This window comes from Pelecanus crispus, chromosome 4, assembly GCF_030463565.1.
Source record: "Pelecanus crispus isolate bPelCri1 chromosome 4, bPelCri1.pri, whole genome shotgun sequence".
Classification (NCBI taxonomy): domain Eukaryota; kingdom Metazoa; phylum Chordata; class Aves; order Pelecaniformes; family Pelecanidae; genus Pelecanus; species Pelecanus crispus.
Window position 1 is genome coordinate 85,064,268 of NC_134646.1, and position 13,252 is coordinate 85,077,519.

At 41.4% G+C, this 13,252-nt stretch overlaps 1 protein-coding gene across 2 annotated transcripts in view; it reads left to right on the top strand.

The window, feature by feature from the left end:
• The window catches only part of ATRN (attractin), a 156,968-nt gene that overhangs the window by 63,973 nt on the left and 79,743 nt on the right, over positions 1 to 13,252 (top strand). For both annotated transcript variants that reach the window (XM_075708898.1, XM_075708899.1), the window contains 7 exons: positions 2,972 to 3,056; positions 4,672 to 4,892; positions 6,047 to 6,168; positions 6,683 to 6,821; positions 8,277 to 8,458; positions 10,785 to 11,001; positions 12,276 to 12,461. In XM_075708898.1, the coding sequence (XP_075565013.1) occupies positions 2,972 to 3,056; positions 4,672 to 4,892; positions 6,047 to 6,168; positions 6,683 to 6,821; positions 8,277 to 8,458; positions 10,785 to 11,001; positions 12,276 to 12,461 (1,152 nt within the window). The remainder of the gene's footprint in view (positions 1 to 2,971; positions 3,057 to 4,671; positions 4,893 to 6,046; positions 6,169 to 6,682; positions 6,822 to 8,276; positions 8,459 to 10,784; positions 11,002 to 12,275; positions 12,462 to 13,252) is intronic.

The window sequence follows — 13,252 nt, forward strand, 5'->3', positions numbered from 1 at the left end:
AGACCACATGCATTGAGTCTTGTGAGGACCTACTGTCTTCTTTTTTATGTCTGTAGGATGCAAACATGTCACTGAGATGTGTGCTGAGATTCTCTGGAGGTTTAGCAGATTAGGTAGATCTCAGAATGCATTAATGCTTCACATTTTACCCTCCACTTGACCAGGTTGGGACTTACTCGATCTGAATTGTCCAGATAATACTCAGTTTTGGAAGGTTTCAGCATAGCAATCCAGCTGTCCATGTGCACGTGCATTTCTTGTTGCTTCTTAGGACAAGCTTTTGGACTGTGTTGGTGTTCAGGTTGGGTGAGCACTTGGGTAGAGCAGTCTGACAGTATTTTCCTATGTCTGCACACTGCAATGACTAGTTAGCACTTCCTATCCCCACAGTTGGTCTCTCTGGCCTCTGTAGAAGCGTTTCCTGCTCTGCAGCAGTTTAGTCTCTGGGTGGACAAATGCCTCACCTGAATCCTCTACCTCCTCCTCTCAACAGTTCATAGCAGCAAAGGAGCCATGCTCATCTCCAGCAGTGAGAAGGCGAGGGTGGAGCTTTCCGAAGGGTCGTGTCCCTCACGTATGGGATGTGTCTAAAAAGAATAGAAACTTCACAGGCAGATTGTCTCAAAGTGCAGTTACTGTGGGTTAAGTAACCATTCTTTTTCATTTTTAAATAAGTTTCAACTTTATGGGTTTTTTTTTTTTAAAAGTCAGCATGAAATATTAATGTAAAGGCTGTACTCATATAATGATATGAGGCCACACCGTGAATACTGTGTCCAGTTTTGGGCCCCTCAGTACAAGAAGGACATTGGGGTGCTGGAGCGTGTCCAGAGAAGGGCAACGGAGCTGGGGCAGGGTCTGGAGCACGGGGCTGGTGGGGAGCGGCTGAGGGAGCTGGGGGTGTTCAGCCTGGAGAAGAGGAGGCTGAGGGGAGACCTGATCGCTCTCTACAACTCCGACAGGAGGTTGTAGTGAGGTGGGTGTTGGTCTCTTCTCCCAAGTAGTTAGGGATAGGACAAGAGGAAATGGGCTCAAGTTGTGCCACGGGAGGTTTAGGTTGGATATTAGGAAAAATTTCTTCATGGACAGAGTGGTCAAGCATTGGACCAGGCTTCCCAGAGAGGTGGTGGAGTCCCCATCCCTGCAAGCGTTCAAAGAACGGGCAGATGTGGCACTTGGGGACGTGGTTTAGTCTACCCTTGATTGGTTTAGTGTGGACTTGGTAATGTTAGGTTAATGGTTGGACTGGATGATCTTAAAGGTCTTTTCCAACCTAAATGATTCTAGGATTCTATGTTTTCTCCCCACAGGAGAGAATTTAAAACTCTTCTATTTACCCCATCAAAAATTCAGTTCTGATGACAAACATAGAAAGAGGCTGGATGTTTTCATAGAATACATGTTCTAGTTGAACAGTATATTTAATAAATCCTGTGCATTGTAAGTTTTAGGCTTGGCTTAACTCATAAGTCAGGAAGGAGAGGATTGTTTGTATTTTCAGAATCATTCATTTTTTCCAATACTTGATCTTCAGTTAAAGATGGGAAAGAAGCTTAGAAAGCAAAACATTGCAGGCCTTCTATTAATCTAGAAAAATATGTTTCTTGGCCTCACATAACTCACAGCTTGCTGGATAAAAAATTGCAAATTGCTGTCCAATTTTGCTGAAGTCTCCTGTTAAAAATTGGAACCATGCATGCTTGTCTCAGGAGTGATGCTGGGCTAGGTTAAATTCTTTGAAAATCGAGCAAATTACATCTAAACATAAACTTCAAAATAATGATTTATGGAAGTATTAAATCCAACCAACTGGGTCCTGTGGTTTTTTATTTATCGGCACTCTTGAACAAAAGTTTCTGTGGGAGCAGAGGTTAGGATCAGTTGTTTTACCCAACAATTCGCCAATTAAATTTGGTAAAAATCTAGTAAGGTTGTTTTCTTTGCCCTCTCAGTTTATCTACGTACTAGTTTGGGTTTGTGGACCTTTTTTTTTTTCCTTTCCTCCCCCCCAGAGACTCAGTCTGTGGCACAACAGTTCTGTCTTGTATTAAAGAATCTGCGAGTATTTGAGGGCTCTGTAGATCTTCCCAGCAGATTGACTTTTCTGTCTTAATTGCATAAATTGCATGTAGGTGCCTCTGGGACGTTAGCCCCCAAGGTGATCCCGTTCACTTTGCGAAGTTCAAGTGATATGAATTGGAGTGACTTTTCCTGCTTTTGTTCCTTTGACTGTTCAGTGGGTTATATGTTTTTTAGGTTGTTTTTTTCATGCTGCTTAAAGGAAGAAATTACCTGAGAAACCGAGTAAAAAATGAAGCAGAACTTATAAATGTTATGCTAATAGAAAAAGATGGAATAAACTCACGTTATATTAAAAGAGAAAAACAACCACAAATCCTTAAGCTATGATGAGTGAAAAATATTTTTAAAAACATGGATATCTACCCTCTAGGAACATAATTGCAATGGGGCAGGGGGAAGATAAGCTCTGTTCTCAGTGATACTGGTTTGGGGCAAAACAGCAAATAATTCGCGTATAAACAGATAAAAACTGAGCTTGTTATGCAGTGAAAAATTCCACTGGTAAAGGAGGAAAAGCAACTCAAGGCAGCGCCATTTAATTACACGTGATTGCCAAAAAGCTAATAACCCCTTCAACATGATGCCCTGAAACTTTCCTTTTTCATGAACTGTTTAGACGATGGAGCAGAGCCATTACCTCCTTCCTTTCCCTTTTTGTGGTACCATGGCAGCTGGGGTGAAGACTAAGTCTTGAAATCTTGCAGAAGAAGATAACGCAGCGCTTTCGTGAACTGCCCTCTTTCATTTCAGATTTGCGTTTTGGTGGTGGGCAGAATGGTCTCTATAGTTTTTAAAGTATGTCGGGATCTTCTGGAAGAAGTGGGCTACTTAAGTTGAATCATTAATGATACTGAGGAACTCTTCTGAAATGAGCTTTCCTTAATCCTAGCTTGTGATCGGTGGTCTGTTCTTCCTCGCCCGGGTCTCCATCACGATGTGAACAGGTTTGGACATTCTGCCGTGCTGTACAACAGGTAAGGTTACAGACAAGCTGGGGGGAGTTGGCGTTTTCCATACCTCAATAAATGTATGCATGTAAATCAGTAACACTGAGACCAGAGGGCTGAGGATCCATTGCGAACCTCTCAAAGTTCTCAGATCTTCACTCTTGTAATGCTTCAGTATCCGCCTGTCCTTATCAGCCCTTCTTCTTCACTGGACTAAACTGTCTCAGCTCACTTAGTTCTTTGAAAAATTTCTTTTTTTTTTTTTTTTCATATTTCTGTTCCTTTTTCTTATCTTTATATATATTTCTATTTCTTATTTATTTCATAGTTTTGTAATTTCATTTTTTTCATATTTCTATTTCTTATTTAGCTGCACTGACAGCTTTCATCTCCAAATCGTACTCTCCCTCGTGGTTTCTAAATTTGTCCATGTTTCAGTTTACATAGCTTAGCCTGTGTGGCTGCTCTTTACCATTCGCGTGATGTACAGTATTTAGGTGAAATCATAGGTGAGATTTCTGCTGTTAAGCATTACACCACAGTAATAACACCCGTGCTTTCAGGTGAACATCTGTTACTGTATTTGAGTCTGCAGAACCAAGTTTGAGAAATGATATTTCTTAGGAGTCTTTCGTTCCTTTATCCTTGGTGGATACTTTCTGTAAATCAGTAACATTATTTAAAGCTCAGTTTAAGCCAGGCAGATCACTGTCACTGCCTTTAAAAGGAAGGTGTGCTTCTAGATACATTTTTTTTGTCTCTCAAATCTCACTCACTATCTCTTTGTTTCAGCGTATACTCAATACCAGCTGTGTGTTTGCTCCCATGAAGGGCAGTTAAGCCTATGCTTTAGTTCTTCCCTGAAATAGGATGCAAATCATATTAAAAATACTTATTACTCAAGCAAAACTTTTATTCAGTTGCATTAACTCTTCTTCACTGTCTCTTCAAATGTCCATTTACAAACATGGATGCACAGGGTTTTCTGGGTGACATTTTTGTGTAACTAATGACGTGTGATGTTTTTCCTGAAGCAGTTGTGATACTAAAGAAGGTTTAAAAAAACACCTTCCTTTCCACCCCCCTAATATTATTTTGTTTGGGGTTTGGGGGTTTTTTGGTTTTTTTTCTTTCAGTTGACTCAATGACTCTTTGCTCAGTTGCTAACAGCCATGAAAATAACTGTGGTTTTGTCACAGCGGTGTAGCAAGATATGACAACACTGAATTGTTTTGTCACAGTTTCTGAACTCTGGTTTAATGGTGTGAATCCGTGTCCCCAATTTTTAGCCTTCCTCCCTCTCTTGACGCTGTTCTTTACAGGAGGATCCTGCATTTCTGCAGCATTTCATGATCAGCTGTCACCCAGAGTTTGGCTGAAGGGGAGGGTCGGTCCATGACCTCGGAATGGTTTGACTGTCTCAACACCCACGTGTTGAGATTCGCTGGCTTCTCTGAAACAGTGGAACTTGACTGACCTTTTCTTTAGTGCCTTCCTTAACCAAGAGCTATTTATTTGCATTTATACATGCTGGAATGTAATAAAACACCTCGCTCGCACCTTGAATCCCATTGACTTGCAGCAGTGCATGGTCGATAAACACAGGCACAAATATTTATCTCTTTACTTACATTTTGTCTAGCACCATGTATGTATTTGGAGGCTTCAACAGCCTCCTCCTGAGTGACATACTGAAGTACACGCCCGAGAGATGTGAAGCTTTTGACAACGAAACGGCCTGCTTGCGAGCAGGTCCCGGCGTCAGATGCGTGTGGGCTGGCACCACTTCTGGCTGCGTCCCCTGGGAAATGGCGACGGTAGAGCAGCAGCAAAAGGTCTTTGAAGACTGTCCTCCCAAGCCAGGTATGTGTCATGTTCTTTCCATTTCCCTTTCCAAATTCTGTCTTGTGTTTGTTGTATGCCATTATCAGATCAAGTTTAATATTGGGGGGGGTGGGGGGGGGGCTGTAGTTCTGCTTCCGTAAGTGTCCTGGGAGACCTTCCTCTGACCAAGTGGCTGCAGTGGCTTGGAGATGGTTCCACCTCTCCTTCCCCCTGAAGCTGCTTGCTCATTACATTTTTTTCTTTTTTTTCTTTCCTACCATACTGCTTGTACTTACTTTCCTATCCCAAACAGACATCACCAGTCAGGAATCAGTCTTGGACCATTGCTCTGTAGATGTTTGCTCCAAGAACCAGCCAGGAATTAGCTGTTGAGCGCCATGGGGCATGGGAAGGGGGATCCGGGTCCTGCAGTGTTATCCTGTGCTCTTCAAGAGACGCAGCAGGAAGAGTGTTTTAAGAAAAGTTCCTTTATTTCTCCTTCTGCAGTATTATATGGATAGGGGCATACAAAAAGGAAGTTTGTTTTAAGGTCTGATTCCTGTGTTCTCCCTTACGATAATTTTTAAACAACTTTTCAATGCTTTATCCTGATGCATTCATTGCTCTGAATTGAATTATATGAACCTTGATTCTGTAATAGATGGCAGCCTTTAATTATTTAAAAGAAATTGATGTAAAGGGACATTGCTTTGATGGGCTCTCCATGTACAATAAATTTTCACAAAACACAGGCGATAAGCAATTGGAAAGATGAAGTAGAAAGTTCAAGCTTTGCATGAAAATGCTTCACGTAATTGAAGGCCAGGCTTGCAGCAGAATGGGCCTGCAGTGGGAGATTTTCACCGTCCTTGTGAAATGTCCTCTGGCATCATTTGCACGGGCACCAACTGAACATGCACGCCCGGTCTTAGTTCATGCGCTTCCATGTCTTGGTGCATTTTCTGGTCTTGTGTTTTACCTATCTTTGGGCACTAAAAATGATTGATGGTGCAAATGAATGCAATTTTCTATCAGTTCAATCGCATGAAAGTATCTGATATACTAAGTAGTTGATAACGGGAAAACCTACAGGCGCTACTGTTTGGTTGTATCTTTTGCTGTATATAATCAAGTTCTTAGAGCTCTGTCAGGAAATGCCTGGTTTTGGTCATGCAGGTTTTTTTCTTTAATAGTTGTAGACAATGAAAAATGTGATCAGATTACAGACTGCTATAGCTGTACAGCAAATACAAACAACTGTCAATGGTGCACTGACCAGTGTATCTCAATGCATAACAACTGCACAGAGGAACAGGTAAAGTCTCTCTAATACTTCTGTAGTTTAAATTTAGCCTTTGAAATATCGAATGTCCAGATGCCTTCATCTGTCAGTGTTATGACCCCTGTTTGTTTCTTTATTTCCGCTGCTTGTGTAGCTCTGAGCTGCTAACATGCTTGAATTTTTTCAAGTTGGTCCAAGGGCTTTTCATGGGACTCTCCACTTAAGTTAGGAGGTTGGCTAGGGGCAGGGGAAGAGGTGGCGTGGTTATTCAGTAGGCCACGTACCCATTTGGGTTTGCTATCAATAGAGCCTTCCCTAGAAAAAAAAACTAACCCTTTTTGTAAAAGCTCTAGTAAGGAAAATGTGTCAGATGGTGGCCTGGGGGAATATCTTGAATACGCAGTACAGGCTATGCCCAGCGTCACAGCTTTTGAATATATAGGTTGCTTTGTAGGTCTGAGCTGTGAAGTTCGGTGTGGTTGTCATGGCTGTTACAAACCAACACTGGTTGGATGGGAAAAAACCTCATCTGTGCTATTTATTTTAGGTTCCTATTACTCTATATGACAGTTGTCCTAAGGATAACCCTGCCTATTACTGTAGCAAAAAGACAAGTTGTAAAAGCTGTTCCATGGATCAAAACTGTCAGTGGGAACCGAGGAATCAGGAGTGTATCGCTTTACCAGGTAGGTATTGGTTGGATTTGTGTAAGAAAAAAGACCCAAATTCACCCAGTCCAAAATTGTGTGGGGTTTTGTTTGTCTGTTTGTTTTGGGGTTTTTTTTACCCTCAAATCTGTAATCATGTAGTGCTAAGCTGGAGTAAAGAAAGTTGTTTAATCATACCAGCTTTGGTATGAAACTTCTAGTAAATTCAGAAAGTCTGGTGGAGTATTTTTCAGTCCCAGTTGTCTGAAGAGGAATATGATCATTTGTATAATTATTAGGCTGTATTTCATCTCTCTCTTTTCATTTGATAAAAGCAGTACTGTTGATATAATAGGCTTCTGCAAGGTATTAGATTTAATAATGCATGCTATTTAATTTTAGAAACTAGAATTGTGCAAAAGCGTAATGGCACATACTGGACGAATTAGGCAAATAACACCTAAAGTGTAGAAGGAAAATTCTCTTATTAGAGTGTTTCCAGTGGGAGCTCATAGGAGTTGATTATTAGTCCCACTGTAGTAACGTGGGTTTCTTTTCCCAGTGACTGGGAGACAAATATAGCATCTTCAGTGACTGACATTTGCAGTTAATGTATAGAGAAAGGGAATGAAACAGCACAGACAGGACCTTTTAATGGGCATGGAAAGCCTTCCCCTAGTAACTCTGATAGGTCTGGACGTGTCCAGGTCTGGTGTTTGCGAGTGTGGAGGAGTGGAAAAATGAAAAGACTTCGGAGAAGAGCCAGGAGAGTGAGAAAAAACATCTTTTGATGAGATAGATAAAGAGCTTGGTCTGTTTAATTTGTAGTAGAAAAGGGGGTGACTTGATCATATGTGTAAAAAGCCCATCTGAAAAACTGACACTTGAGAGCTTTTCAATCTGTTAGATAAATCTAAACCAAGACTTTGGAGCTAGACGTTAGCTCTACAATTCACACTGAAAATGTCCATCGGTGGGGTGTTTTTTTTTTTTGTAAGGGTGGTTATGAGTGAGAGAAATAATTAACCACAAAGTACAAGGAATTCTTGAGTAGTAGGCATGGCTGTGCTCAAAACGAAATGGGGATTAATCCTGGAAATTCGGTGCTGTGGGCAGGATTAGCACACCAACCCTCTTCTGTTGAAAGGTATCCTAACAACTGTGGTTGAGTAAGTGGCTTTAAGCCATCAGCAAGATACTCATTTGCTTTCCTTTACTCTATCTTCTGCAATGATTTTACTATTCGACGTTGTAATGAGTTCTTTGACTACCTACTGCAGATAAGTAAATGGCAACATCGCACTTCAGCTCCCCCAAACAGCTTTCCTTTTCCTCCGGGATTATTGTACATAGATACTTCTGAGCATGCTAAGTCATGCTGGTTTGGGATGGGGCTGTAGGTTTTATTTTGGTGGAAGGGCTCTTTCGCTACTTTGAACATTCTGAAGGTCACTTGCATCTCTGGTTTTACCTTTTTCTCCCCCCGCTGCCCAGAAAATATTTGTGGAACAAACTGGCATTTGGTTGGCAACTCCTGCTTGAAAATTACAAACGCGAAGGAGAACTATGATCATGCCAAACTGTCCTGCAGAACCAATGGTGCTTTGCTGGCTTCTCTCACCACCCAGAAAAAAGTCGAATTTGTTCTAAAGGAGCTGCAGAAGATGCAGTCTTCGGTGAGTGCTTCCCTTTTATGTCCCCTGAGTAATTAAGCTCTGACTGTGGAAAAGTCCTTGCTGTGGTATTGTATGCTCTGTGCAGAATAGACATGCCTCTTAACTGAAAAGGACTGATTTTTCTTTTGAAATTCAACATACCCTATGGGTGCTTTTGAACTGAATTTGTAGAGAATGTAAATGGGAAAGATAAATATAAACATACACGGTGCCTCAAAGGTATCGCTTTCTATAATGAAATCGCACACGCATTTCTCTTGTGGGATACATGACTGCAGCAGGAGTCCTCTCCTGACTTGTACACGATATTTTATACATAAAGGTCCCTTTGGGGTGCCGGAGGTGTTTAATGTAAAGCATTTAAAGTTAGTTATTCCGCTCAGAAAAGCGGCTGTTTAAAATGTCGGCTTCTTACTCCGTAGAGCTGCTTGGCTTATTTGGAGTTATTTATGTTCAATTTAGTGGCAGGTGCTTTTCTGTCAGAGACGGTGAGAAGTGAATTGGAATCTGTCCCCGTTCATGCATCAATAAAATAATTTTTTTTTTTTTTTTCCCCCCCAGTCCCTGGCAGAAGCGTGGAGGTATTCAGGGCAGGTTGTGTAGGTGGTGCTAAAGCCCTAACAAAGACCGATGCTGTGCAGCTTTGCTGAAATCCTGGTTCAGGCTGCAGAGCTGCTGTGGCTTGATGGCACGTGAGAGTAACTCCTCTTGGGTCCCAGAGGCCACTGTGGGCAGGGCCGGCAATCGGGAGGAGTTTTATGTAGGAAAAATGAGTCTGGAGGCAGTAGGATTGCTGCTTTTCAGAGGAGAACGTACTTCAGTACTAAAGAGAAATATTCCCCTGTTGAAACAAGAACATTCCCTGCTTTAATTGCCTTTATAATTTTAAAGTGGCATTTCAGCAATTACGGGGTTTTAGAGGGGATTCACTTTAGCCAAGAAAAGGTACGGTGCAATTCAGATGAGATTGTTTGTTAAATCTTCTGTAAAGAGAGGAAGCCAAGCCTGGGATATTGTAAAAGTATGTAGTTCGAACAGCTCCAGGTGTTTCTGGATATCCCAGTGGTTAAGTGTAGTGTAAATTCCTAAAGACATATGGCAACCCTTCCCTAATAGTGTTTGAACCCTTACACTGGGGAGAAAAAAATTGTTAATATATGGTTTGTTTTTTTTTTTTCATGTACAGTATCAAAAACTGAGGCTTAGAAATCTAAAGAGACTGTTAGCCCTTTTTAGTTGACACTAGTATCGGGTGCTTGTAATGTGGGAAAACATCTTTGCTGAAAAGCCAGCCTGTATCTGATACTTGAATTTTTTGCCATTCAGCGGCACGCTGCTGCTGTGCTGCAGGAGGCTGTGCTTTGCCGTTACTCCTTTTTGAAGTAACCTGTGTATAGATGTTTTGTAACAATAAGAAAACGCGTTGGTGTTGGCGCATACTGCTGTGTAACCCTGTTGCTGTTAGAAGTTGCAGCTCTAAGGTTGAAGAGTGCGTAAAATCGGTTTGAAGTAGGTGATGGTTATGTATAGCAGTAAGGGAGGACGCTTTCCTAGGACAGCTGTGCCACCAAAGCGCTTTGATGGAGAAAAGAGTTTAACAGTAAAATAACATATTGTACCAATACAGGTAAAGTGCCTCTCCCCAAAATAAGTGTGTGCCACAAAAATAAATTGCTAGTAGAAATAGTTGTGTTAGGGGTTCTTCACATTCAGAATTTTATCGCCAGCAACAGTAATTTAGATTTGACCTGCTCTGTCTCTCCACCCCACCATATATACGTGCTCTTAAACAGCAAAGGTCTTCTAGCCAGACTGTGGAGTAGGTAGATTGTATCATTTAAATTGTATAGGGGACTGCTCGTTTTCTTCCTCATGTCAAATTGTAGCTCCAGAAATCTTTTTTCCTGCGTCTAGCCATTTCTAGGAGTCACAAACATACAAAGAACAACTCACCGTTAATGTCATAGTCAGCCAGTGTGAATGTTTGACTTGTTCTCCTGATTTAGATAACTAAAAATGCAATTCGGGAAAAAAAAAAAAAAAAGGTGTTTTCTGATGAATCTCTCTATCTCTGTGGCATTTAATTCTGATAGCACTGAGAAACAAATATTTCCTGTATTATATTTTTGCAACACCTAACCTGGCAAAGTTGTTATGAGCATTATATGGTGACTTGGCAGTGCTGGATTTATGGTTGGACTTGATGATCTTAAAGGTCTTTTCCAACCTAAACAATTCTATGATTTGATGATTCTATGTGTATTTTCTTTTAATACCTAAGGTAATAAAACTGGGTATTAAGTCTACCATTCTCCTTTATTTCTAGCCCAAAACTTTGACTCCGTGGGTTGGGCTGAGGAAAATCAACGTGTCCTATTGGTGCTGGGAAGACATGTCTCCCTTCACCAACACCCTGCTCCAGTGGCTCCCCGATGAACCAAGCGATGCTGGATTTTGTGGTTATTTGGCCGAGCCTTTCCAGCAGGGACTGAAGGCAGCAACGTGTATCAATGAAGTCAACGGCAGCGTCTGCGAAAGGCCAGGTGACAATCTCTAACTTGGGTGTCTCATGGGGAGTAGGTTGACTGATAAGTATTTATATTGCCTAGCGAGTAAAGAGGATGCCATTCGTTACATTTAAAACCGGCTGCATCATGACTTTGCCAAAGCAAAACGGGTCTGAAAAAGTGTCATCTGTAGGTATTTCATACGGGAATTGGAGATTTTAAAAATAGCTCTACATTTACACTGCTAACTGTAAAATGCTTGAAGTATGTTATACTTCAATTATTTTTCTCTGAATTGCGTACCCGAATGTGACATTTAGGTTAATTATGGTATGGAGCAATTTAAAAAAAATATAAAAAATAAAAGCTACTTTCTAGTTGAAGTGCCCTTTCTCTTCCCTCCCCTACTCTGTAGCCAGAGGAGGATTTTTTCAAAGTTCGAAATTAATTGGGTAAGACACTTTGCAGATTTGAGAACTTTGAAAAAGAAGCTGTTTGCTTTTGGGAAAACTCTTCTAGCTTCTTGGAACCGCATCTTTTAAAATGGCTTGGTTTGTTAACTCTCCATTGTAGCTGATTATTTCTGAACACTGATTAGTGCCTCTTCAAGTTTGAATAAAGTTGGTTGATTACATGAAATTTCGAAGTAAGCTACACCACTTTAAATCATTCTTTGTGGAAGTGCAGGATACAGATCATGAATGTGGAACCTGAACTCAAAATTTTGTATATTTTAACTTGCAGCACTTTGAATTGGTTTAAGCTTTAACTTGTTTTTTATGGTCTGAGAACAGTCACTTGAAACAGATGATAAAGTGCTGGCTCACACCAGAAACTCCTGAGTTAGTTCTGCTTTCAGTACTCATTTTATGTGTGGAACTGATCAAATAACTTAAAACATGTCCCAGTGTGCTCACATAAAATGTGGGGTTTCTTCCCAACACTTCGCTTGGGAGAATGTCTAAGGATCACACCAGCAGACCTGCAGGGAGATAAAGACCACGTTTGTAACACTATTTCAATTGTTTTTAAGGCGGATACTTTAAAAAGCATTAACACTCCTGAAGGATACATAATAAGAGAAATTATTTTACAGTACTTACTGCTTTTCTCATATTCACCGTGGTATTAGGTACCTCTGGCTCCATCCAGCAGCACCACACCACAGCCGAAATGTTTCGGGTCTGTGATACTGAACTATTTTTCAGCCTGAACGATAGGCAGGGCTTTTTATCTTCTGTCTTCCTACCTCGGAGCTCGTTACCTGTTTCTTTCTGGAAGAAAGCTGAGTGTTGTCCTCCTGCCCGCAGCGAACCACAGCGCCAAGCAGTGCCGCACGCCCTGCGCCCTGCGGACGATGTGCGGGGAGTGCACGAGCGGCAGCTCCGAGTGCATGTGGTGCAGCAACATGAAGCAGTGCGTGGACTCGAACGCTTACGTGGCCTCTTTCCCCTACGGGCAGTGCATGGAGTGGTACACCATGAGCAGTTGCCCGCGTGAGTAATTGCTTCTGCATCTTGACCGGTGGGCTGGAGTCTTGCGTTTGCTGACATTTGCTAGCAAAAGTCATCAAACTCTGCACATTGGTCGTACTGGCCAGGGGATTTTCAAAAATAAGAAGCACCAGACCTATACTCTGCATCATGTAAAGCATTAAACGGAATTAAGTCCTGGTTATGGGAACCATCAGTTAAGCTAAATGGCAGATAGTCAGGGCTTTCAAGTGAGATGGTGAAATCTCCACTTCTTTTTCAGATAGAGAAGTACGTGTTTCATTATTCGAATTCTGTTGTGGTTTCGGCTGGGATAGAGTTAATTTTCTTCCTAGTAGCTGGCACAGTGCTGTGGTTTGGATTTAGTAGGAGAAAATGTTGATAACACACTGATGGTTCAGTTGTTGCTCAGTGCTGCTTATGCCAGTCAAGGACTTTTCAGCTTCCCATGCTCTGCCAGGGGCACAAGAAGCTGGAAGGGGGCACAGCCAGAATAGCTGATCCAAACTGGCCCAAGGACTATTCCATACCATACGGCGTCATGGGCAGTATAGAAACTGGGGGGGTTGGCTGGGGGGCTGCGATCGCTGCTCGGGAACTGGCTGGGCATCGGTCGGCGGGTGGTGAGCAATTGCATTGGGCATCACTTGCCTTGTATATTATTATTATTATTATTATTATTATTATTATTATTATTATTATTATTATATATTTATTATATTATAATACTATTATATTGTTATTATTATCATTACTATTTTACTTTATTTAAATTATTAAACTGTTCTTATCTC